We start from the raw sequence: 25,433 nt of genomic DNA on the forward strand, positions 1-25,433 counted from the left end.
GTGCCTGCCTTTAGAATGTTAGGGACATGTGCCATCCTTTAGAATGTCAGCAACATGTGCCAGCCTTTAGAATGTTAGCGACATGTGCCAGCCTTTAGAATGTTAGCGATGTGCCATCCTTTAGAATGTCAGCGACATGTGCCAGCCTTTAGAATGTCAGCAACATGTGCCAGCCTTTAGAATGTTAGTACTAGAATTGTACCTAATATAATAAACATTATCAGAGTTATTTACTAAGGTGAGAATTCAAAGTGAATTTCAAATCCAAGGCCAAATGAGCCAAATTAAAAGTATAGCTAGCAAAGAGAATTTTTCAGGTCAGCTACTTTGACCTTTAAATTGAAATTCACTTTTGATTCTCACTTCAGTAAATAACCCTGTGAATGTGTATACCTTCTAAGAGACATGCATAGAAAAAACAATAAAACACAAAAAACAAACAGCAGCTATTCTAAACAGGGTCCCTGTATATGTACAGGGAGCGTATTTATAGAAACACAAAAAATCTTCATTGGTGTTAGACATAGTTACAGACCAGTCTAACAGTCTTAGGATGTGGCGTAGAGATTTGTTCACTAACAAAAGAACTGAAAACATATATAATATATTTTTTAACATGGAAAGTCAAAATAGAGTCCTCTATTTATTTATTTTTACTACATTTTAACTTTTTAAAGCCTCTGTTTAGTGAATAAGCTCCAAGTAGTAAATATATGTATGTATCTAGAATAACTGCATATACTCTGCAGCCAACGATGTATTCCCTCCCTGAATACTCACTTACATGCTCTGTTAAATCAAACCTATAATAGTAATACTAGTCTCATGGTGTGCTTGTCCTGATAGCCTCCAGCAGCCCATGGGTTAATAGCCAGGCGGGATCTGCTTTGTGATTGGTCGCAGAGATGCCTGTAATCCCCTGGATAGGATCCTGCAGATAATCTGTGATCAGAGAGGGGGATCTGTGTGAGCAGACATCAGACAAACTAGTAACAGAGAGAGTGAAGTGGGAAACAGACAAACAGGAGGAAGAGGAGACAGATGGGAGCGGGGGGGAGGAGAAGTGAGTGCTGAGGGGGTAGGAGGGAGTGAGAGGTGAGATTCTGAACCTGCAGGGGTGGGCTGGGGGATACAAAGTGTTACAATATAGGAAGCAATCAGGGATAGGGGGAGATATAGGATTAGTGGAGAGAGGGAGCCAGGAGAGGGCAGGGGAAAGTCACAGGGTGTCTCCCTTGTTGCCCCCCCCCATGGCCTGAAGTCCCGGGGCACCATGTGGGTGAGCTGGGTGTTGCTGTGGATTCTCCACGCTGGATGTGAGGGGATGAGAGCCCAAAGGAGGATCCCCATGGACACGTGAGATATTTTATCACTTTTACACTTATCTGTCTGACCTACTGTCCTCTCTACTTCTATACCTGTCTGTCTGACCTTCTATAATATATCCACTAATATACCCATCTATCTGACCCTCTGTAATATATTTAATATACCAATCTACCCGACCCTCTGTAATATATCTACTAATATACCAATCTATCTGACCCTCTGTAATATATCTACTAATATACCAATCTATCTGACCCTCTGTAATATATCTACTAATCTACCAATCTATCTGACCCTCTGTAATATATCTACTAATATACCAATCTACCTGACCCTCTGTAATATATCTACTAATATACCAATCTATCTGACCCTCTGTAATATATCTACTAATCTACCAATCTATCTGACCCTCTGTAATATATCTACTAATATACCAATCTACCTGACCCTCTGTAATATATCTAATATACCAATCTACCTGAGCCTCTGTAATATATCTACTAATATACCAATCCATCTGACCCTCTGTAATATATCTAATCTACACATTTAATTGACACTCTGTAACATGTCTACTAATATACCAATCTATCTGACCCTCTGTAATATATCTAATTTACCCATCTATCTGACCCTCTGTAGTATATCTAATTTACCCATCTTTCTGACCCTCTGTAATAAATCCACTAATATACCCATCTATCTGACCCTCTGTAATATATCTAATATACCCATCTATCCCACCCTCTGTAATATATTTAATTTACCCATCTATCTGACCCTCTGTAGTATATCTAATTTACCCATCTTTCTGACCCTCTGTAATAAATCCACTAATATACCCATCTATCTGACCCTCTGTAATATATCTAATATACCCATCTATCCCACCCTCTGTAATATATCTAATTTACCCATCTATCTGACCCTCTGTAATATATCCACTAATATACCCATCTAACTGACCCTCTGTAATATATCTAATATACCCATCTATCTGACCCTCTGTAATATATCGAATATACCCATCTATCTGTCCCTCTGTAATATATCTGATATACCCATCTATCTGTCCCTCTGTAATATATCTAATTTACCCATCTATCTGACCCTCTGTAACATATCTAATATACCCATCTATCCGACCCTCTGTAATATATCGAATATACCCATCTATCTGTCCCTCTGTAATATATCTAATATACCCATCTATCCCACCCTCTGTAATATATCTAATTTACCCATCTATCTGACCCTCTGTAATATATCCATTAATATACCCATCTAACCGACCCTCTGTAATATATCTAATATACCCATCTATCTGACCCTCTGTAATATATCGAATATACCCATCTATCTGACCCTCTGTAATATATCTAATATACCCATCTATCTGTCCCTCTGTAATATATCTAATTTACCCATCTATCTGACCCTCTGTAACATATCTAATATACCCATCTATCCGACCCTCTGTAATATATCGAATATACCCATCTATCTGTCCCTCTGTAATATATCTAATTTACCCATCTATCTGTCCCTCTGTAATATATCTTATATACCCATCTATCCGACCCTCTGTAATATATCTAATATACCCATCTATCTGACCCTCTGTAATATATCTAATATACCCATATATTTGACCCTCTGTAATATATCTAATATACCCAGCTATCTGACCCTTTGTAATATATCTAATATACCCATCTATCCGACCCTCTGTAATATATCTAATATACCCATCTATCCGACACTCTGTAATATATCTAATATACCCAGCTATCTGACCCTTTGTAATATATCTAATGTACCCTTCTATCTGACCCTCTGTAATATATCTTATATACCCATATGATATAATATATCATATTCTGGACCCATCTATCTGACCCTCTGCTGTTCTATGTACTTCAGCACCTCTCTTAACTACGCTGTGAACCACTAGCCATGTATACTAATGTAATAAACTGCCCCAGGATTTTTTCTTATCTACCCCAGCACTCCTAGATATGCCACAAGCCATCTTTCCTATTACCCAAGTAAAGGTCACAGTTCTCATTTTTCTAGCCCATAAAATGTATATCTGCTATAAATCTCTACTGCACCTATCTAAATGGCCCACCACCACTTTTTTTTTAACCTGCCTCTTAGAGCCCCAATACTGCCATATCCATCTCAGAACAGTTTTATTTGTAATTTTTGCCTGCGCTGCCAATCTTGCTTAGCTGCATTAACACTATCAGAATGTTGCCATTGAAGTCATAACTACCCCTGAACAATCTAATTAAATACGTAGCTAAATATCTACAACATACCACTATATCCACATTATATCATATTCACATTCCTAATAGTTAGCCAATAGGGTGCCAGTTCACACCCAGTACTCTTTATATTTTACATAATACATTCATATACGTTTAGAAAATTGGATTATCAAAATAACTAATATCTCCTTGACCAATAGCTTGATATGTACCCTGGGACACTCTAATTATACATGTTTCCAAATAGCTAATCTTGGACAATAATCTTCTATATGTGTTGAGTAGTCTATCTCCACCATTACCCTAATATCTAACTCTAGTTGATTCACCATTTATTTATATGTAGATTCCTGGAATAATCCGTTATTTATACTATGTATTGTTTTTATTCCTCCAATATGGAGCGAAATTATTTGCCACCATCTACCCTGTTTTACTTTGTCAGCTTTTCTACCTACTGCTAATATTTTTCACCTCTGCTTCCTCTGGCCTACATTTACGTCCTCAGGTACCTCAGCACAAATGCCCTAACTGCTAATCCACCTACTGACCACTGACCATTATCCAATGGAATTTCCTCTATAATGCTCGTGTCCTCAGCTAGCTTGTGCCAAAGAACAGACTGAATAAATGGGAATTGTAGTTCAACAAAAGCTGGCGAACTGTGTGTTGACTTGTTCTGTAGCAAATCTATTTCATGCAATTTACAATGTGTCATTTGTACTATCTATGTTAACCTAAGAAGAACATTGATGAAATTAGACATGTAATTCCATACTTTAATTAACCGTATAAGTTCCAAATGTTCTTAAAACCCACAGCTAAGAACGTGTTGCTCAGATTTCAGACATTCAAGGAGTTAAATATGCAAGATTTATTTCAGTGTTAATTGGACTACAGCAACTAATGTAAGTGATCTGTGGTATAGCTGGGAAGGGGTTAATTTGATGGCATTTAAATATTAAATGGGTTAAATATGAGTCAAGGGTAACTTGGAATGGTAACTAATCAGAGGTTCTGTGATGGAAAGAATAGACCTCCTGAAATAGTATGCATACTATTTTGTATAGTTTTAAGGTAGGGTACAATAGATACCTGAATGTGAGTTGTTAATTGAGATTCAGTTTGGGGGTTAAGAATTTCCCTCCATCCTCCCTTAAATAGTATCTGCACTCCTCTTTATTTGCAGGTGATTAGCAACGAGTTGGTGGCTCTCTTCCTAATATGATATTTCATGAAGCCTTAACTTGTTTTGCAGATTTTTTTATATATATGTATCTGAGTAAAAACATCATTTGGCAGCTCAGGGAACAGAACCGGCTGTTTACTGCCTACAGCCTGCGAATCTTCAGCTCTGTGCATGGGGAGGCTGGGAGGTGTGTGACAGAGAGAGGAGGCTTTGGGAACACACAGAGAGACTTGGGGGAGGGAGGCACTGCTAACTATGGAATCTGGCACTCAGTCAGATATCGGGGACGCAAAAATCAAGACCAGTTCTCTAATATTGGTATTGTAGGTACCGATCAAATCATTACATAAAAACTCAGGGGCTATCAACTTTACAACTATACAAATGTCATTCTGGCATGCACTTGTATAGTGCGGACTTTGAGGCCAGAATCTGAAAGGGAATTGAGTTAAATTTGAAAAGGGTATAAATTTTTATTAAAATGAATCAGTTGTTGAACAATATAAAAAAAATTAACCTTCAATAGCGTGTTTAAAGCATAAACCAATGTAGCTGAATTGCCATCGATGCTTATATCAGAGTCACATTAGTCTACAAGAATTACTTCCATGTGGCTGCCCCTACATACTGTGCAGCTGTAGGAACCTAAATGGGGTCTACCTGCTGACTCCTCTTTGCTTAGTCAGGCCTCAATAATGTTACGCGTAGTCAGGGTTATTCACAAAAATGCGAATTGATGCGAATTAAAGTGAATTTTTGATATTGAAAATAGGTGAATTTAAAAAAATAAATAAATCTGCAATCTTTATTTGTTCACCTTTATAAAAATATTTGGGAAATGCAAAACTTTAGACAGTGTCCTAAATATCTTGCAATATATCATACGGGGTCTGGAATGCTAGTATAAAAGCAGAAATGCTGTTTTCTCACATACACTAGATGTGACAAATATATCAATAATTATCAAAAATCTTGCCTGTAGGTATTAGTAGGGACCATGACAACATTAGTAGCTGTGCAACTTACTGACAATGGCAACAGAGTGTAAAAATAATGCCTGCATAATGCAAATACAGTTATATCACGTATTTCTAAAATAAGGGCATTTTAAACTGCCATAGCAATCTCTGTCAATCTTTGGACTGCAATGTTTTGTGGGATGGTTTTCCCTTAAATAAACTTACACCATCAGGATATGGCAGTGTTGCCTGTGTCTTCTGCATGTTAGTGAAATGGTAGAGTCAATTTACCCCTCCCTGACTGTAAAATGCTATCACCCAGTGATAGTTTCCTGTACAGTTTGAAAGCAATCGATGTGCTGATGTTTTCCGCAAATTTACAGGCATTATATCAGTGACTAGTAGCTTCTGGTAGAGAAATTTGTTCTTCTAAAGGCAGGTAATCATAAGTAGAGTATAAATGAGTGTGAGTGAGGCTTTATGGACTAGATTTTATACAGAAAAATATATGAAAATAAAAAAGGTTTATACTTAATTCTGGAATTGACTAATGGACAACATACCCACATGGTAAGGTATCTCCATAATATCCCACAAACCAAGGTTCAGGTGTATTATCCTTGAAAATCAGATTTCTAGATTTTTGGTCTACTTTTTAGATATACAGTTGTGCTCATAAGTTTGCATACCCTTTGAGAATTTGCAATGTATGTACCATTTTTAAAGAAAACATGAGTGAGCAGGCAAAACACATTTCTTTTATTTCCTATGGGGTTCATATTCAACTGTAAGGTTTAACAGAATGGCACAATCATAAAACAAAACATGGCAACAAAGAAAAAAAATTAAATGACCCCTGTTTAAAAGTCTGCAAACCCTTAGTTCTTAATGCTGTGTATTGCCCCCATTAACATTAATGACAGCGTACAGTCTTTTGTAATAGTTGTCTATGAAGCCCCTAATTCTTGCAGGTGGTATAGCTGCCCATTCGTCTTTGCACGACCTGCAGACATTTTGCCAAGTCTTTAGCCGTCTTGCATGAACAGCATGTTTGAGATCTCCCCAGAGTGGCTCGATGATATTAAGGTCAGGAGACTGTGAATGCCACTCTAGAACCTTCACCTTTTTCTGCTGTAAACACTGGAGGGTCAGCTTGGTTTTGTGCTTAGAATCATTGTCATGCTGGAAAGTCCAAAGGCGTCCCATGCACAGCCTTTGAGCAGAAGAATGTAAATTGTCTGCCAGTGTTTTCTGATAACATGCTGCATTCATCCTGCCATCAATTTTTACAAGATTCCCTGTGCATTTAGAGCTCACACCCCAAAACATCAGTGAGCCACCACCATGCTTCACAGTAGGGGTGGTATTCTTTTCACTATAGGCCTTCTTGACCCCTCTCCAAACATAGCGCTTATGGTTGTGACCATAAAGCTCTATTTTGGTCTTGTCACTCCAAATTAAGTGTGCCAGAAGCTGTGAGACGTGTCAAGGTGTTGTCGGGCATATTGTAACTGGGCTTTTTTGTGGCATTGGTGCAGTAAAGGCTTCTTTCTGGCAACTCGACCATGCAGCTAATTTTTGTTCAAGTATCGTTGTATTGTGCTCCTTGAAACAACCATACCGTCTTTTTCCAGAGCAGCCTATATTTCTCCTGAGGTTACCTGTGGGTTTTTCGTTGTATCCCGAACAACTCTCCTGGCAGCTGTGGCTGAAATCTTTCTTGGTCTACCTGACCTTGGCTTGGAATCAAGATTTCCACTTTTTAATAAGTGATTAAACAGTACTGACAGGCATTTTCAAGGCTTTAAATATCTTTTTATATCCTTTTTCATCTTTATAAAGTTCCATTACCTTGTTACACAGGTCTTTGACGGTTCTTTTCTGCTTCCCATGGCAGTATCGAGCCTTAGGGATCGACCGATATTGTTTTTTTTTAGAGCCGATACCGATAATCTGTGAACTTTCAGGCCGATAGCCGATAACTTGCCGATATTCTGTACATTTACCATTTTGAAAAAATAAACTATTTCTAAAGGTAAATGCACAAAATATACATGCCACATGTAGTGGATGCAGTGTGTTTAGACAGGGGCGCTGTGTGTGTTTGTGTAGTGTGTATAGTAAATGCAGTGAGTGTTTGTGTAGTGTGTGTAAAGTGAATGCAGTGTGTGCGTAGTGTGCGTAAAGTGAATGTAGTGTGTGTGTATAGTGAATGCAGTGTGCGTAGTGTGTGTATAGTGAATGCAGTGTGCGTAAAGTGAATGCAGCGTGTTTGTGTAGTGTGTGTGTATATAGTGAATGCAGTGTTTGTGTAATGTGTGTATATAATGATTGCAGAGTGTGTGTGTTTGTATAGTATGTGTATATAATGAATGCAGTGTGTGTGTGTTTGTGTAGTGTGTGTATATAGTGAATGCAGTTTGTGTAGTGTGTATTTAATGCAGTGTGTAGTGTGTTTGTGTAGTGGGTGTATATAATGCAGAGTGTGTGTAGTGTGTGTGTGTGTGTTTGTGTAGTGTGTGTATATAGTGAATGAAGAGTGTGTGTGTGTGTGTGTGTGTGTTTGTGTTAAATCCCCTCTCATAATATTGTAAAGCGCTACGCAATCTGTTGGCGCTATATAAATGGCAATAATAATAATAATAATAGTGTGTGTATATAATACAGAGAGTGTGTGTGTGTGTTTATGAAGGGGTGTAATTTGTGTAAAATGGGTGGGAGGGGAGGCATTTTTTATTTTAATTTTAATAATGTTTTATTATATATTTTTTTTAGTCCCCCCTCCCTGCTTGTTACATAGCATTCCCTGGTAGTCCAGTAGCATGTACTGAGCATTGGGGGCCGGCAGCAAACTGTTACTTACCTTTCCGACATCTCCCTCCAGCTCCCCTGTGTAAATCTCGCGGTCTGCGGCCACGGGACTCGCGAGTTTTGACATGGGAGCTGAAGGGAGCTGCTGGGAGGTACGTCACAGCTTGGTGCCGGCCCCCCCAGGACCGCTGGGCTTGCAATGAGCCCTGTGGTCCTGGTATGTATTATCGGCAATATCGGCATCTTTATTGGCCGATACCGATATTGCCGAAAATACCGAATATCAGCCGATAATATCGGTAAAACTATTTATACACAGACACTAATTGTAATTTAAAAATCCACATATGTGGGAAATTAACCTTTAAATGGCTTCATATGATCGCTATATATAAAATATTTTTTTTTTTGCATGATCAGTCATATTTTCAAAATCACTGCCAAAATTTCACAGTTTCTGCCATGTGATCATTCTGTATTTGCAGAGATGGGTCTGATTAAGTAAGGTTTCTGGAAAGGATTTGTGAGGCCCAGGGCACCTTAAAAGCAAAAAACATATATAAGTGGGTAAGGCCTGGTGTTTTTTTTGTTTTTTTTAGGGTGGGTAGGAGTTATTTAAGACTGCAGCAGGCGTTAAGTATGGTTTATTGTGTATCAGTCCTCACTTTTTCAACATGATAAATCAATTAGATGGGTTTCTCTGCTTATTTTCTGTTTGTTTTTTTCTTTCCAAGGTATGGTGCTGTCATGCCATGTAGGGCCGGTTTAACAGGATTGCTTTTTATTCCTATTCTGTCTTTCGTCTTGATATTGGCTGTGATATAGAGAAATGCTGTAGTAATATTAAACTGCTAAAATGAATTGTGCAAGCCCACGTTTGCTTGAATCCTGTAGTACTGGATCCAAATGTCATGTATTTATATAATTTACTGACACTGACCTTGTCATCTTTACATTTATGATTGACAAGTCCACATTAACGATGGGAATCTGATCCTTCTGCTTGAAATCTAAAACTGAAATGTGCTTTGTGAAAAGGCAAAATAACCAAAATATTTTGACTATTTGGTGATGTGGTAGGATTATTACAGTCTGCAGTTATTTATATCTTTAGCAAATAAACTCCCAAATCTCTACTGAGGACAATAAATGTATCTGCATGTTGTGCTAAACCGTTTTGGTTCCCAAAGCCTGGACCCTCAGATGCTGCATGGGTAAAGTTGAAGATTAGATAGGCTGCAAGCACTGGGTTAATCTACCACCCAGATTCAGGTAGAAGAAGCACGGACTGCCGCTAGTCAGGGGTGCTACTGATTGGCTTAGAGCGGTCAACTGAATCCCTAAGCCAAACAGTCGCTCTTTTTATGTATGTGAAACTACTAATTGGTTTAGAGCTTGGGTCGTCAACCTGGTCCCTACCGCCCACCAGTGGGCGTTTTAGGATACCAGGTGGGCGGTAGCAGAATCCTCCCTCCATCCAGAGAGATGAACACTCTATTCATCTCTTGCGCACTCAGTGGTAAGCAGGAAGTGCGAGGTTGCAGATGCGAGTGCATGTATATGCGAGCATGTGTGCCTGAACGCGCATGTGCGCCCATATCGCGTGCGTGTATGCATGTATGAACGCGTGCGCTCGTGAATGAGTGTAACACGCGGTGTGACGAAATGCCTTTTGTCACTGGATTGTTAGGTGACAAGCTGCCCTTTGCCTCCGGCTGTTGGAGGGGCCTGATTGCCAGCCTCCTCCCTCATGACTATGGCCCTGGGATGTATTGCCATTTTAAAAGACCATTTGGGTCTTATTGGCTTCTAAAGACTGTTTCTGCCCATTTGAATCCATGGGAAGGTGTGTCTCTTCCCCTCCCCCGTTTCCTGTGTATTGTTCTCCAGCAGGGCGTTGTCCCAGACACACTGCCAGACCAGTTGGAACTGACTGCTTTTGTCCCTCCTTGGTCTCTCAACAGCCCTTGCTATGCTTTACCTCATGGCAAATTTACTCTGTTCGTGGGATCTGAGCGCTGTTCACCTATATTGGGCGCTCCGATCCGAGTTATCTGGGGATAGGTTAAATGTGGGGGTTCTGTGTATTTTTAAGTACTTTTACGTATTTTTGCTGTTAGTGTAAAATGTAGATATTTTCTGTACCTGGAGATAATTGAGTTTACTGCAGTGCCTTAAGCCAATTATCTCCAGGATGGAGAGGAGGGATTTCATTGTGTATGTGGGAGTGTTATTATGTTAATTAGTGTTCCCATTGGTTTGTGTCCCTTTTGTCACAGTTTACCACCAGCTCCAGGGGGTGTGCCTCTAGCCTGAAAACTTGTATATAATGAGTAATAAACACTCATTGGAGTCAGATCATCTTGTACCTTCATGAAGTTCCGGCTCATGTTTGGAGGATTGGAGAACTACACTCTTGGGATTGCTATAATCACTATACTCCCCAGGGTATAATCACTAAGCTCTGTTAAGAGCTTGTTCCTGTTCCTGCTCTCTGGAATTCGGAGAGGTTGACCTACTGGAAGATGGACCCTGGTCTTGGGTCCAGAGTGGGTGGAGACGGCGAGACCCCAACCAAGCTGCGGCGGTTCGTTATGGTGTCTGGCGGAGTGGTTGGAGTCCTCGGAAAGCACTAGGAGCATCCATCAACGGAAGGTACCCGGTCGGGGTGCCAGCGGTTCCATTACACGCGGGTAGAGGAAGGGATGGAGGTAGGGGGATACACGATAGCAGTGAGTGGAGTACTTGGAAAATAGGAGAAAGAAGGAGCAGAATACTTGTAAAGAAGGAGCAGAATACTTGTAAAGAAGGAGCAGAATACTTGTAAAGAAGGAGCAGAGTACTTGTAAAAAAGGAGAAAGGAGCAGAGTAGTTCTAAAAAAAATTAGAAAGAAGGAGCAGAGTACTTGTAAAAAAGGAGAAAGAAGGAGCAGAGTACTTGTAGAATAGGAGAAAGAAGGAGCAGAGTACTTGTAGAATAGGAGAAAGAAGGAGCAGAGTACTTGTAGAATAGGAGAAAGAAGGAGCAGAGTACTCGTAAAAAAATAGAAAGAAGGAGCAGAGTACTTGTAGAATAGGAGAAAGAAGGAGCAGAGTACTTGTAGAATAGGAGAAAGAAGGAGCAGAGTACTCGTAAAAAAGGAGAAAGAAGGAACGGAGTACTTAGGAAAAAAGAGAATGAGCAGAGTACTTGTAAAGAAAGAACAGAGTACTTGTAGAATAGGAGAAAGAATGAGCAGAGTATTTGTAGAATAGGAGAAAGAAGGAGCAGAGTACTTGTAAAAAGGAGAAAGAAGGAAAATAACAAATATAAAAAGGAAAAGGAGAGAATTGTTGTTGGCTAATAATTATAATAAGTGGGCTACCTAGCTCAGCCTTCCTGCTGGGCATTGCTATAAGGAAGGTAAAAAAAAAAGCAAATAATAGGGGGGCGAGGGGGGATTGAGGAGGGAGAGGAGGGGAGCTGATGCACGGATGAGAAATCATATTATGAGCAAACAGAGAAATCATCTGAATATCACCGAAAGATGAGACCTTCGTTTGTTACTTACGAAAATCGAACCAGATATCAAATATTTAGTCTTAGATTTAGCATCAGCCTCAAGGATCTCATTAATCACTAATTAAATGTAATTTCAATTTACTTTATTGTTTTCTCATTAAACTTTATAAAATTATAAACATTATAAACATGCATAAAGTAGAAATAAAAAGATAAATGTATGTACATTTTTAAAAAAAAATTAAAAACTCCCTCCTTTCTAAAAAATATTCTGCACTTGCGCGAAAACTGGTGTCCGATAAGGAAATGTTTTCCATCAAGAAAGATGCATTAGTGGGCGGTAGGTAGAAAAAGATTGACTACCCCTGGTTTAGAGAATGAGCTAACTGCTCTAAGCCAGTTAGTAGCGCCCCTGACTAATGGCAGTCTGTGCTTCCCCTGGCTGAATTTCAGAAACTGGATGTCGATGGGGACAGGGAGGAAAGGTAGGCCAACTTCAGGGTTAACTGTTCATGTACTGTTTAACCCTTACAGGTAAGGAAGCATTTGGGATGAAGTTGCTATGGTGCCCTGACAATCCCTTTGAGGCATACTCTAAGCACCAAAAACAACTTTAGCTAAATGAAGCAGTTTTAATGCCCCTGCAGTCTCATTGCTAAATTATCTGCCATTTATGCTATGCTAAACTTCATGCCGTACTAGGGTAGCAAGCAGCAACTCCAGGCACCATAGCCACTTCTTTTGATTAAAGTGGTTATTGTGCCTAGAGTGTTCCTTGTTCCATTCTGGAGCAGGGAGACCTGTTATTTACAACTGTAAAGACTGCATTGGTTATTTTAAGACGATTAGATACCATTGTTCAGGGCAGGGTTTTAACCTTTGTCATAATCTTCAGCTGAAAGTGTAGGTGGTCATGTGGTCAGATTTAGCCATCAAACGTCTGAAAGGCTTAGGACCAAACTAGATAATTAATATGAGATTAGAAGTCTCCGTTTTCTTTTCACAAAGCCTAAATCATCCTGTTGATTGAGTTTCCATGCATTGTATCCTTTAAGTTCAAATTAAATGAAATTATGACAAATTTCAGTATTTTATCTCCAAATAATAATGTAAATAGGTGACTTGTAGCTGACAAGACGTATCTGAAGCCTGGATTTGTGAAGTGTGAATTGTGTATGAAAGTAGAGATGTTGCGAACATAAAATTTTCCGTTCGCAAACGGTGACCGCGAATTTCCGCAAATGCTCGCGAACGGGCGAACCGCCATAGACTTAAATGTGCAGGCAAATTTTAAAACCCACAGGGACTCTTTCTGGCCACAATAGTGATGGAAAAGTTGTTTCAAAGGGACTAACCCCTGGACTGTGGCATGCTGGAGGGGGATCCATGGCAAAACTCCCATGGAAAATTACATAGTTGATGCAGAGTCTGGTTTTAATCCATAAAGGGCATAAATCACCTAACATTCCTAAATTGTTTGGAATAACGTGCTTTAAAACATCAGGTATGATGTTGTATCGATCAGGTAGTGTAAGGGTTACGCCCGCTTCACAGTGACAGACCAAACTCCCCGTTTAACACACCGCAAACTGTTGTCAGAGGCAGACACACCAAAAAAATGCCACACTGCTGAGCTCTGCAATGACGGCATTCTGGAGGTGGCAACAGCATGCGTTGATTGGCGTGCTGTCTGGCTGACCCCGGGTGCTGATGCATGCTGTCTGACTGTGCCACTAGATCCTTGCGACGACCTCCCCCTGCTTCCAACTTGTCTCCTCCTCCTCTCTGTCTCCCCATCTGAACTTTCCCCCTGTTCTTCTTCTCTTCTAGCGGGCACCCACGTGACATCCACGGACGCATCGTCATCATCAACCGCTTCACTTGTATCTGACAACTCGGCAAAGGAAGCAGCAGCGGGTACAACATCATCATGATCACACCGTACGTCCATGTGTGTAATGCTGCCTGACTGAGACATATCCCTGTTATCTACATCCTCTGGTAATAATGGTTGCGCATCACTCATTTCTTCCAACTGATGTGTAAATAACTCCTCTGACAGATCAAGTGAAGCGGCTGTGGTGCTAGTGTTGGTGGTGGCGGCAGGCGGGCGAGTGGTAACTTGAGAGGTGCCCGAAGCTAAGCTGGAGGAGGATGGTGCGTCAAGGTTCCGAGCGGCAGCTGTAGAAGATTGGGTGTCCTGTGTTAGCCAGTCAACTATGTCCTCAGAACTTTTCGAGTTCAGGGTACGTGGCCTCTGAACACTGGGCATTATTCTAGGGCCAAAGGGAATCACAGCACCACGACCACGACGGCCCCTGCGGGGTGGCCTGCCTCTGCCTGTCTTTATTTTTTCGATTAGTGGTACTATGCGTGCAAGCTACTGTGACAACAGATATGCGTGGCACTGTGCACTGGCAGAAGTTGGCAGAGTAGACGCTGTAGGCCTGACACACACGCTTGCAGACAACTAACTGCTATTCAATCTATTACAGTCAAAATTGTATTTTTTTTTTAAATGTACAGTAGTGTTACACCAGATATGAGTTGCACTCGTGTGACACTGTGCCCTGGCAGGCCCTGAAACGCACACGTGTGAAGGAAACTGACTGCTATTATATTACAGTCAAAAAAGTTTTTGTTTTTTTAAATGCAAGCTATTGTGAAACCAGATCATGTATGCATGACGGTCGAGAGGTGTGGCTAAAACACCCTCACTATGGTAATTGTGGCACTGGGCAAGTGGGCACAGTATACGCTGTGAGCCTGACACACACGCTGGCAGGCAGGCAACTGCAATTAGATTACACAGAAAAAAAAAAAGCAGACTGATGTTCTAGCCCTAAAAAGGGCTTTTTGGGGTGCTGTCATTACAGCAGAGATCAGATGAGTCCTTCAGGACTGTAGTGGACACTGAATACACTAGCCTAGCTATCGATTTCCCTATTAAATCAGCAGCAGCTACACTGTCCCTCCTCTCACTAAGAATGCAGCTTCCGGGGGGCGGGGCCTATCAACAAACGAATTTCACCCCAGAAGGGGATGACCCAGCAATGTTGATCCTACCTGACCGACCCTACATGCTTAATAGCGGTCAGCAACTCGACAGAGTCTTACTTACCTCCGCGTGGCAAGTGTGGCCTGGTGCTCACCGGGCGGGAGAGGCGGCCGATCTCCCGATCCTGGGATGCCCAGGATCAGCTACTTCACGGCAGGAGCTCCGTTACCCCCCCCCCTCGGACCGGTGGGGGTTATCCCGGTCCACCCCTGAGAGGCTGTCTGGAGCTAATGGACGCACAGAGCACAGCTGCCCAGGCTGACATACTCATCTGCGACTCTCCCAATATGGCGGCAGCCGCGTGTCCTCCTGGTACCAGCAAAGCATGGCAGGATATTGAGTCTAAGCTGGACAGACTCTTTAATCAATTTTGGAAGCAAATAACAAGCAGGAAGCCCCAACAAGCTCCACCACAGCCCCAACAAGCTCCACCACAGCTAAGTGAAGCAGTCCCCATTAAAATCCACCAACGCAAAAGGTGTCGAAGACGAGTCCGGAGGCACAAACAGAAATGCAGAGCCTGCCCCACGTCAAGCACTTGCCTCCACCTTAAGCCACCACAATCCCACACCGGACGTGAAGCACCACCGGGACAGATCCGACCACCCGACAAAACAAGCTTCCACCACCTCAAGCCGCGAACCCGGCACTCAGCCAGAGACTTGCCTTTGTTGTTCCAGGTATCAGGGACTCCCAGGGTCTGCACCTGGCGCCCAGAAGGGATCGGATGAGCACAAGCAGTAAACAGCAGCCTGCCAAGCATGTCCCACTATAGCCGATCCTCCACACCATGCCTTTGATCACATGAACTGCTCTCTGCACATTAACTAATCGTAAAGTAGCAAGCGTTTAAACATGTCATTATTTCACCTCCTAAAGATTTTATTGTCGTAGTTCCTTACATGCCTTTACCTTAACCGTTCATTTATTATGTTATTCACTAGTCTCATCTCATGGGGCGACTCACACTTGATTTATAACTAGTGGTGGAGCTGCTGATATAAATACACAATTGATAACGTGCAAGCTACACCCTAAACATGACAGCCTTCTTTCACAACAATGTACTGCTATATACTCATACCCTCAGTGCAACTAGCCATGATATACGCACGTTCAGCCTAGCATGCTCAAATATAACACACTTCTGTCTAAAAAAAAAGAAAAAAAAAAAAAGAATGCAGCTTCTGAATGAATCTAAAATGGATGCTGTCCAGGAAATGGGAGGGTCTGGGAGGGAGGGTCTGCTGCTGATTGGCTGGAATGTGTCTGCTGACTGTGAGGTACAGGGTCAAAGTTTACTCAATGATGACGGGCGGACCGAACATCGCATATGTTCGCCATCCGTGGCGAACGCGAACAAGCTATGTTCGCCAGGAACTATTCGCCTGCGAAGTATTCGGGACATCTCTATTTGAAAGCCATACATTTTTTTTTTTTTTTTTTTTTAAATTCTTTATTTTTCTTGTGCATGTAAATACGGATAACATTTTTCTTGCGATGCCACAACAGCATTGGCAAGTTGATTATGAACATTGGGTTTGACATGGCATGCGATTGACAGCACATTTTTAAATAATAATAATAATAATAACAGGCTAGGTCCGAAAAGGTAATGCAGAATAGAAGATACGTTTTAACTAGAGGTTCTGATATTGCCAACATTGTCATGCTTAGGGTTAGTTATTCTCAGAGGCAGCAACATCTGTTAACCTTGCTTTAGATCTCTAATTTATGAGAGCTTAAACATCAGAGTGAACATGAAAGTGCATGAAACAAGTGAGTACAGGTAATGCTTAACGCTGCTGGGTTTGCTATGTTGCTAGAGTCACATAGTTGATTATAGCAGGTTTCTATTCTCTCCTATACATGAGAAAGTATATATAGTTTTGCACTTTCAGGTGAGGTTACACATGTATAAACCAACAGCCTTAATTTTTAAATAGGTTAAGATTTAGGTTGCCCCAGTAGATTTATATGATCTCTATTTGTGACATGAAAATCACAGGCTATGCGACAACAGTAGTGTGTCATGAGCATTTAAGGCTGGACATTCAAGTGACATATTTGAGTATTCGTTTGCTCTTAGTATAATATGTAAGTTGCATATTGAAAATCAGAAAATAAACAAGCTTTTAACTCTTGGGAATAAGAGGAACATAAAATATAAATGCAACGTCAACTATGGAGATTGTGCTTCAAAGCTAAAAATTACCACCCCATGTGAGTCCTGTGTCCTCCAGGCGAGAAAACATATGCAGCTCCAAGAAACAGCCCTAGCATTTATGTTTAGCCTGTTAAGCTTCCCCCCCCCGTAGGCGAGTCCCATGTCAGCCAGGCGAGGATCGGTGTTTGCCTGTCGGGAGACCAGCCTTTGGGTAGCATGACTGTTGGTGCGTGAAGCTCGGCAGACACTGCATTGTGCACAGTCCCTCTATGTGTGGAACGGTCCGACGCTTGTCTCAGACTGGGTAAGGTTCCAGGAATCATGGTTACCATTAGTGGTCAGGCTGTGTGTTTCTGCTCCCTCACTGTGTGCAGCGCGGTGTGGTAGGTAAGTTGTCATATCGTGCTAATTCTTCCCTAGGTCCGCTCTTGGGCTCGTTTTTCTTTGCTGCCGGTTCCTGCTCTGTCCGGGTCATTAGGCTGTTCATGGGCCCCCCGGAGAGGTGGGTGCTCCCCGCTGTCGTCAGGGTCGCCTGCCACGAGGTCTCCGCCATTTTAGAAGCGGCATGTGCACTGGGCCTTTTCTGACACCTCTCCGAGTGTCAGTGTTATGGTGGTCCGATGGGTCTCGGGGTGGGGACCGGGATCACCCCCGCCGGCCCAGAGGGGGGGGAAACGGGGCCGGACCCGCCTAGCCCCGGGTGTCTGCCTTACCGCTGGTGGGCAGGATAGCTGGGCAGCGGCCGTCCACCCCGCTCACCGCCCGAGCGGTCCGCATCGTGAGACTTGGATCGCCCCTCCAAGGGACTAAAACCTCTCGGGCAAGCCTCTCCTCAGGACCAGGGTGGCCTCTCACCTCGGGGTTCAGCAGCCAGGTGTCAGGTAGGCTGAAAGCTGTTTTGAGGCTAAAATCAGAGGCTTTTGCAGGAGCTACTCCATTTTGCGTCCGTGCAGTCCGGCGGTCCGGCCCCGCCCCACATTTTTTAAACAGAAATCTAAGTATGTAGAGGTTAGCTGGAATTGATATTATTAATATTTACATAGGGCCAATATATTCTGCAGTGCTTTACAATGATAGAATCAGGATATTAGACAAGTAATCGAGATACAGAATGTTAACAGAGACATAAGGTAAACAAGACCCTGCTCAAACTAGCTTGCAAATTATGAGATGGGTAGAATAAAAAATAAATGTAAAAAATTTCATTTATTTTGGAGACATTTATTTTGCTCATTTGCAGCTAAAAATATTTCACTACAAACTGCATTCTCCTCCCTGCCATTCTTGTCTATCCCTACCCTCTTTCATGATCTTTCTTAGTCCTGTCTACATTCCATCCTAGCACCTTTTACATACTATGTTGGCTCCCATAAGGCTATTCCATAACTCAACAACATTTCAGATGGACAAAGAGGTATGTTTTAAATTTAGAGGTATGAGTGGGGTGTGGCCAAGGGCGGGGTTGTTCTGAGACATTGTAGATGACTTACAAATAATAATCTATGCAACTACAATGTAATTTATAGTAAGAACAATGTATCTTATTTACATAGACTGATTTATTGTAGTTTATAGGGACAACATAGTCACCAGAACAACTACAGCTTATTGAATTTGTTCTAGTGAGTAGAATCATTATCTTCAGGCTTTTTGCTGTAAACACTGTCTTTTCAGAGAAAATGCAGTGTTTACATTACAGCCTACTGATAACTTCACTGTCCACTCCTGAGATGGCTGTTATATATTCTTCCTGGGTCATGGCTGCCTAAAATGCATCCAAACATTCAGTATCTCCTCCCTCTGCATGCATACACTGAACTTTCCTCATAGAGATTAATTGATTCAATTCATCTCTATGAGGAGATGCTGATTGGCCAAGGCTGTGTTTGAATTGTGCTGGATCTGCCCCAGATCTGCCTCTTTGTCAGTCTCAGCCAATCCTATGGGGAAGCACTGTGATCAGGCTACTACTTCTGATGATGTCAGCAGACTGCTTGTTTTTCTGAGGCAGACAGCATGCAGAGTTACAGCTTCAGGCTTGAATATAGTAAGATTTTGCTATATTTGTGGAGGCATGAGGGGTCCAGGGGTGCTAGATGGTGGTTTTAACACTACAGGGTCAGGAATACATGTTTGCGTTCTTGACCCTAAAGTGATCCTTTAAAGATAAATTACTGTGAGTATTATAGCTCTGTTATACACTTCGACAGTATGATAGAAAAGAGAGAGGGGGATTTGGGCCCTAAATAGGGACATCTGGAAGGTATGTTATTCAGACCCTTTTTTAACATTCGCAGCCATGCCATCCATTTACATACCTCTCCCTGGTTATTCAGATCCCATTCCAAAAACATTTATCCCAATTCTATGAATTTCACAGAACCCCTTTCCCTTTCTCAACCCTCCTGAGGACAAAACTGCTATCTATCTCTCTATCTATCTATCTATCTTGGCTTGACAAATTTGCTTGGAATCACAGAACTAGCTAAAAAAGTAAGGAGTCAGGGTTGTTTTTTTATAATAAAGCTGAATTTTCAACAACAAAAATACAATCCTTAAAGGGACACTATAGTCACCAGAACCACTATAGGTTAATGTAGTGGTTCTGGTGTCCATATTCTTTCCCTGCAGCCTTTTCAATGTAAACAATGCCTTTCAGAGAATTTACATTGCTGCCTAGTAAAACCTCAAGTGATAGTCACTCAGACAGCCATTCAAGGTGATTCCAAGTCCAGTGTGCAGCACTTATGATTAGTGTCTCCATGCTCTGCATGGAGGCGCAGAATGTTTCCCATAGAGATGCTTTGATTCAGTGCATCTCCGTGAAGAAATGCTGATTGGCACATGTACAATATCCTCCCAGTGCTTTCCTTTGTGAAAGCATTGGATTGACTGAGACCATCAACATTGATTATGTCAGCCATGGATGCATGGCCAGCCATGGCAAAATGGCACAGCATGGGAAAAATTTGATTAAAAACACCTTTTCCATGTGATCGGAGGAGGCCAGTCACCTAAACAGACACACTCACTGACAGACACACACTGACAGAAACATACACACTCGCTGACAGTCACATACACACTGATACTTATACACTGATACACACTCACACACACACATTATCTCATATACTCATGAATTGTTATTTAAAAAAAAAAAAAAATGTTTTATTTAAGTCCACCCAACCTTCCTACCTCTGGGAGAGCTGAAGTGGATCCTTTCCATGTGGTCCAGTGTGGCTGCTGTAACCTTGCAGCTCTTCTCCCTCCTGCGTTGTTTAGTGATGCAGGGCCTGGGTGACATATTCTGTCCCCCAGCATCACAGCAGGGCTATATATATACATACACACACACACACACACACACACACACACAATTTCCCACATGTTTTTTGGCAGCACAACTACATAGACAGCAAAGTGCCCGGGTGCTCATTGCCCCCCTGCATAATAGGGAGATTGTGTTGTAAGCTTTTGCCAATCTTTGTGGAGTCAAATTAGCTTTATTAGTAGTTAGACACTTTTTAAAGCATCAACATTTTACACAATTTGATTTTTAAAGATCAAGGTTATATATTTATGCAGTAAATTACTAGCATTTTTATGTATGACAATACCTTACTGGTTTTAATATCTACTACCTGAAATTGCCCATTGTTCATTAGTCCTGTATTTATACCGTGGATAATATCCCTTTTATTTATGACAATACCTTACAGGCTTTATCAAGCACTACCTGACAATGCACATTATTGATCCAGCTGTTGTCTATAACTGATCCCAAGTCTGTCTCATTTATTGTTTTCCAGCAACAGAGGGGTAAACAATGTATGTGCAGAGTGTCATAGATAAATGCTGCACATACAGACTCCAAGGCACCATGACCACTTTGAATCACTTAGTGGTCATGGTGCTTCGAGTAGTCATTTTTTTTCCCCAGTTCTGAGTTCAGAGGTTCAGAAAACATAATTGATTGAATACTGGCACTGGATTGTGATGGAAATCTTTGTATTATTATATCTGTCTCTTTACGCCATATTGTGCCGCAAAAATAGTATTTACGTAATTGTGTGCCTTTTAAAATAGAGAATAGGTTGCAGATGTTTAATCCTTGATAAATTATATTTCATTTTAGTTTTTTTTGTTTGTATTACTCTCCCCTGGTTTTCCAGTCTGGACTGGATGAGGGGATTAGAGTTTTGATGAGATTTTAATAGCAATGACTAAAACACATTTGTTAATGCTGATACTTGACATGTCTTGCATTCATGTCAGGACACAGGGTAGCAGTGAAACCCGTTTAAATTCTTGCAAATTCTGTTTTTAACAGTCTCTGGGTTTTTCATCTATAATCTTACTCATTCTATGCTAACTAATGTGTAGTTGTAAGTTCTGTCTCTCTGTTCATCGAACCCAAAAATAAACACAATGTGCAGCACAATCCTCAAGTCGAAAGTGGTTTTTTTGAAAGGGTTACTCAACTCAACTTTTCATTTTTTTTTTTTTTTTTTTTTAAATTATGCCATATTAGACCATTGTCACTTGGTCACCATTTTATCTAAAAATCTTTAAAAAAATAAAGTAAAAACTTACCTTGAATCCGGGTTCTTCTCAATCGTTTCCCCGTCTTCCTTGTCACTGGTTCCTCGCTGAGGTCTAGTCATATGCTTCTCATGCAGAAGAATTGTTGGAACTTGTGCGCCACCGTAAAAGTCTTCAGAATCCAATGCGTGGTGTGAATGGTGTTAAGCTCTCTACCTTCCAATTCGCCAAGGAGGGGAAGTAGGGAGGGCTGTACATAGGGTGGGGAAGTGGATAAGGCGGGTTGGGCTTTACACTGCAATGTAGGGAGACAGGGTGGCTGGGAAGCAGGGGTAAATATTCTGTGTGCGCAAACTGCAAGAGCACAGTCCTATAGGCTACTCCTTGTCATGCCGAAGCCATGTGTGCTATGGAATACAACCTAGGCAAGTATTTTTGGCTTCACAGGCAACAATGCATTTTGCCGCCACCCCGCCCCAAAATAAATTGCGTCTTCACCTGTGTTTCTTGTAACCCGCCTTTTGAATTTTTTACCCCTTCAGTCTATTTTATCCCCCCTTTAGTGTCTTACACCACCTTGTGTGTCTCTTACTTCCCCAGCCCCTTTGTGTGACTTTCTTCCCCCAGCCCCTTTGTGTGTCTCTTTTCTCCCATGCCATATAGACAGATATATAGCAACACACACAACCACACACATAATTATTCAGGCACACAGATATGCAGGCTTACAATCAAATAAACAGTCATACAGACCCAGAGTCATTCTTCACAATCTTCACATACACGTACAGTGTCATACAAACATAGACATATAGTCATACAGACACACACATAGCCATACAGACACAGTTGTGGTCTGTAGTGGGGGGATAAGGGCTACACATGGGGGGGTAGAGGCAGTAGTTGGAGGGGAGTTAGGGGCTATAGAAGGGGGTGTCACATATTCACCCGCTTATAAAAATATGATTAATGTAATTTACTGTTCAGACAGGAAAAGTTGTGTGAGATAGGGGCTGCTTGTATATAGAATATAGAATGCACACCATAACAATCTCAAAAAAATATTTAAATTTTATTGTGTACAAAAAAGTACCAGAATGTAAACATATAAGAAAAAATGAATATAAACAAAGTACAGAAGTAAAGGCAGGTACAATAAAATAATAGTAATAAATTACCACAAAAATCCTTACAAGCCTCAGACAGAAACACGAGTCACCAAACCCCCCAACGTTTCGGCACCAACTGGCTTCCTTTATCAAGGGTAGGGGCTGCTTGAACATGTTTTATATATAATAAAAATAAACTAAAGTGTTTCCCCCTCCCTCTCTGAGGCTTACCTTAGGCTAGGGAAGGGGAAACCTTAACTCTGGTGGTCAGGTGGGACAGGAGCTGGAGCTCCAGCACACAGCAGCCAGCTCCTTCTGATGGTGTCATCAGAAGGAGCTGGCTAACTTCCCTGGCTGCTAGCTGCTGTGTGCTGGCTGCAGGGAGACAGGTGAGTCCCAAGTCCGAGGCAGGGGATTCGGATATTTGCGCCAGCCCTGGATGCAACCAAACATCGGCAGAAAAGCACAGGTTTCTTTGCATAGGCAGTGTTTCAAGCTGAAACATAATTAAAACCGAGAAAAATCTCAAAGTATCCTTCCTGGTAAAATATTTTATAAATAATTAAAATGCAGTAAATACAGATTGCTTGCTACATGACCAAATCTAAAAGCAGACTTGGTCATGGAGGTTGGAGCAGAGCTGTACCTAGTTTTGTACCTAGTTTTGATGAAACCCAGGGTGGAAATGCATTTTTAAAAATTTCACTCTGTGCCACCTAAACACGTTTTGTTAAATGACATGCACATACTTAACCCCTTAAGGACACATGACGTGTGTGACATGTCATGATTCCCTTTTATTCCAGAAGTTTGGTCCTTAAGGGGTTAAATGACATAACACATCCTAAATCTGAATGAATTAAATATTCTTCTGAAATACTTTGTTCTTTACATAGTTGAATGTGCTGACAACAAAATCACACAAAAATAAAAAAAAAATGGAAATCAAATTTTTCAACCCATGGAGGTCTGGATTTGGAGTCACACTCAAAATTAAAGTGGAAAAACACACTACAGGCTGATCCAACTTTGATGTAATGTCCTTAAAACAAGTCAAAGTAGTGTGTGTGGCCTCCACGTGCCTGTATGACCTCCCTACAACGCCTGTGCATGCTCCTGATGAGGTGGCAGATGGTCTCCTGAGGGATCTCCTCCCAGACATGGACTAAAGCATCTGCCAACAATGGACAGTCTGTGGTGCAACATGACTTTGGTGGATGGAGCGAGATGTCCCAGATGTGCTCAGTTGGATTCAGGTCTGGGGAACGGGCGGGCCAGTCCATTGCATCAATGCCTTCGTCTTGCAGGAACTGCTGACTCCAGTCACATGAGGTCTAGCATTGTCTTGCATTAGGAGGAACCCAGGGCCAACCGCACCAGCATATGGACTCACAAGGGGTCTGAGGATCTCATCTCGGTAAATAATGGCAGTCAGACTACCTCTGGCGAGCACATGGAGGGCTGTGCGGCTCCCCAAAGAAATGCCACCCCACACCATTACTGACCCACTGCCAAACCGGTCATGCTGGAGGATGTTGCAGGCAGCAGAACGTTCTCCACGGCATCTCCCTACTCTGTCAAGTCTGTCACATGTGCTCAGTGTGAACCTGCTTTCATCTGTGAAGAGCACAGGGCGCCAGTGGTGAATTTGCCAATCTTGCTGTTCTCTGGCAAATGCCAAATGTCCTGCATGGTGTTGGGCTGTAAGCACAACCCCCACCTGTGGACGTCTGGCCCTCATACCACCCTCATGGAGTCTGTTTCTGACCGTTTGAGCAGACACATGCACATTTGTGGCCTGCTGGAAGTCATTTTGCAGGTTTCTGGCAGTGCTCCTCCTGTTCCTCCTTGCACAAAGGCGAAGGTAGCAGTCCTGCTGCTGGGTTGTTGCCCTCCTACGTCCTCCTCCATGTCTCCTGATGTACTGGCCTGTCTCCTGGTAGCGCCTCCATGCTCTGGACACTACGCTGACAGACACAGCAAACCTTCTTGCTGTCACGGGTGGCGGTCCGGTGCCCGGGACCCAGACACTGTCCGGGCGGCGGTGCAAGGACCGGGACCCAGTATGCCTGATGATCAGAGTAGGAGTCACAGTGTGGAGGTGGATTAGCAGGGTCTGGTGCAGGGTAACCGCACTCCCCCTGGCGTTGAGCACCAGCGTTTGTGCGGCCACATACCAGGACCCTGAATCAGCTTATGCGGATCCCAGGAACTAGAATTAAGCAGACCTCCCAGAGCTGAATAGGGAGGCTTTGCAGCAAGAATGTATCCGGTCCTAGAAACAAGGCAAGACTAGAGATAGACACCAAACATGGAAACAAGACAAAACTAGGAGAACCCAGAACCGGAGAAGGATAGGAAGCTAAACCCAGAACATGTACACAAGACATGAGGGAAACATGAACATAACATGGGCATGACTGGACAGGACTGTAAATGGACTGGGTATACAAACTAAAACAAGACAAGATAAGATAGGCAAAAC

General features: G+C 42.0%; 1 protein-coding gene across 4 annotated transcripts in view; it reads left to right on the forward strand.

Annotated features, from left to right (window-relative positions):
• The first annotated feature begins 966 nt into the window (after positions 1 to 966).
• The window catches only part of CACNA2D4 (calcium voltage-gated channel auxiliary subunit alpha2delta 4), a 325,067-nt gene continuing 300,600 nt past the window's right edge, over positions 967 to 25,433 (forward strand). For all 4 annotated transcript variants that reach the window (XM_063447669.1, XM_063447671.1, XM_063447670.1 and 1 more), the window contains exon 1: positions 967 to 1,356. In XM_063447669.1, coding sequence (XP_063303739.1) covers positions 1,274 to 1,356 — 83 coding nt within the window. In that variant the 5' untranslated portion in view covers positions 967 to 1,273. The remainder of the gene's footprint in view (positions 1,357 to 25,433) is intronic.

Source organism: Pelobates fuscus, chromosome 3 (genome assembly GCF_036172605.1).
Source record: "Pelobates fuscus isolate aPelFus1 chromosome 3, aPelFus1.pri, whole genome shotgun sequence".
NCBI classification, from domain to species: domain Eukaryota; kingdom Metazoa; phylum Chordata; class Amphibia; order Anura; family Pelobatidae; genus Pelobates; species Pelobates fuscus.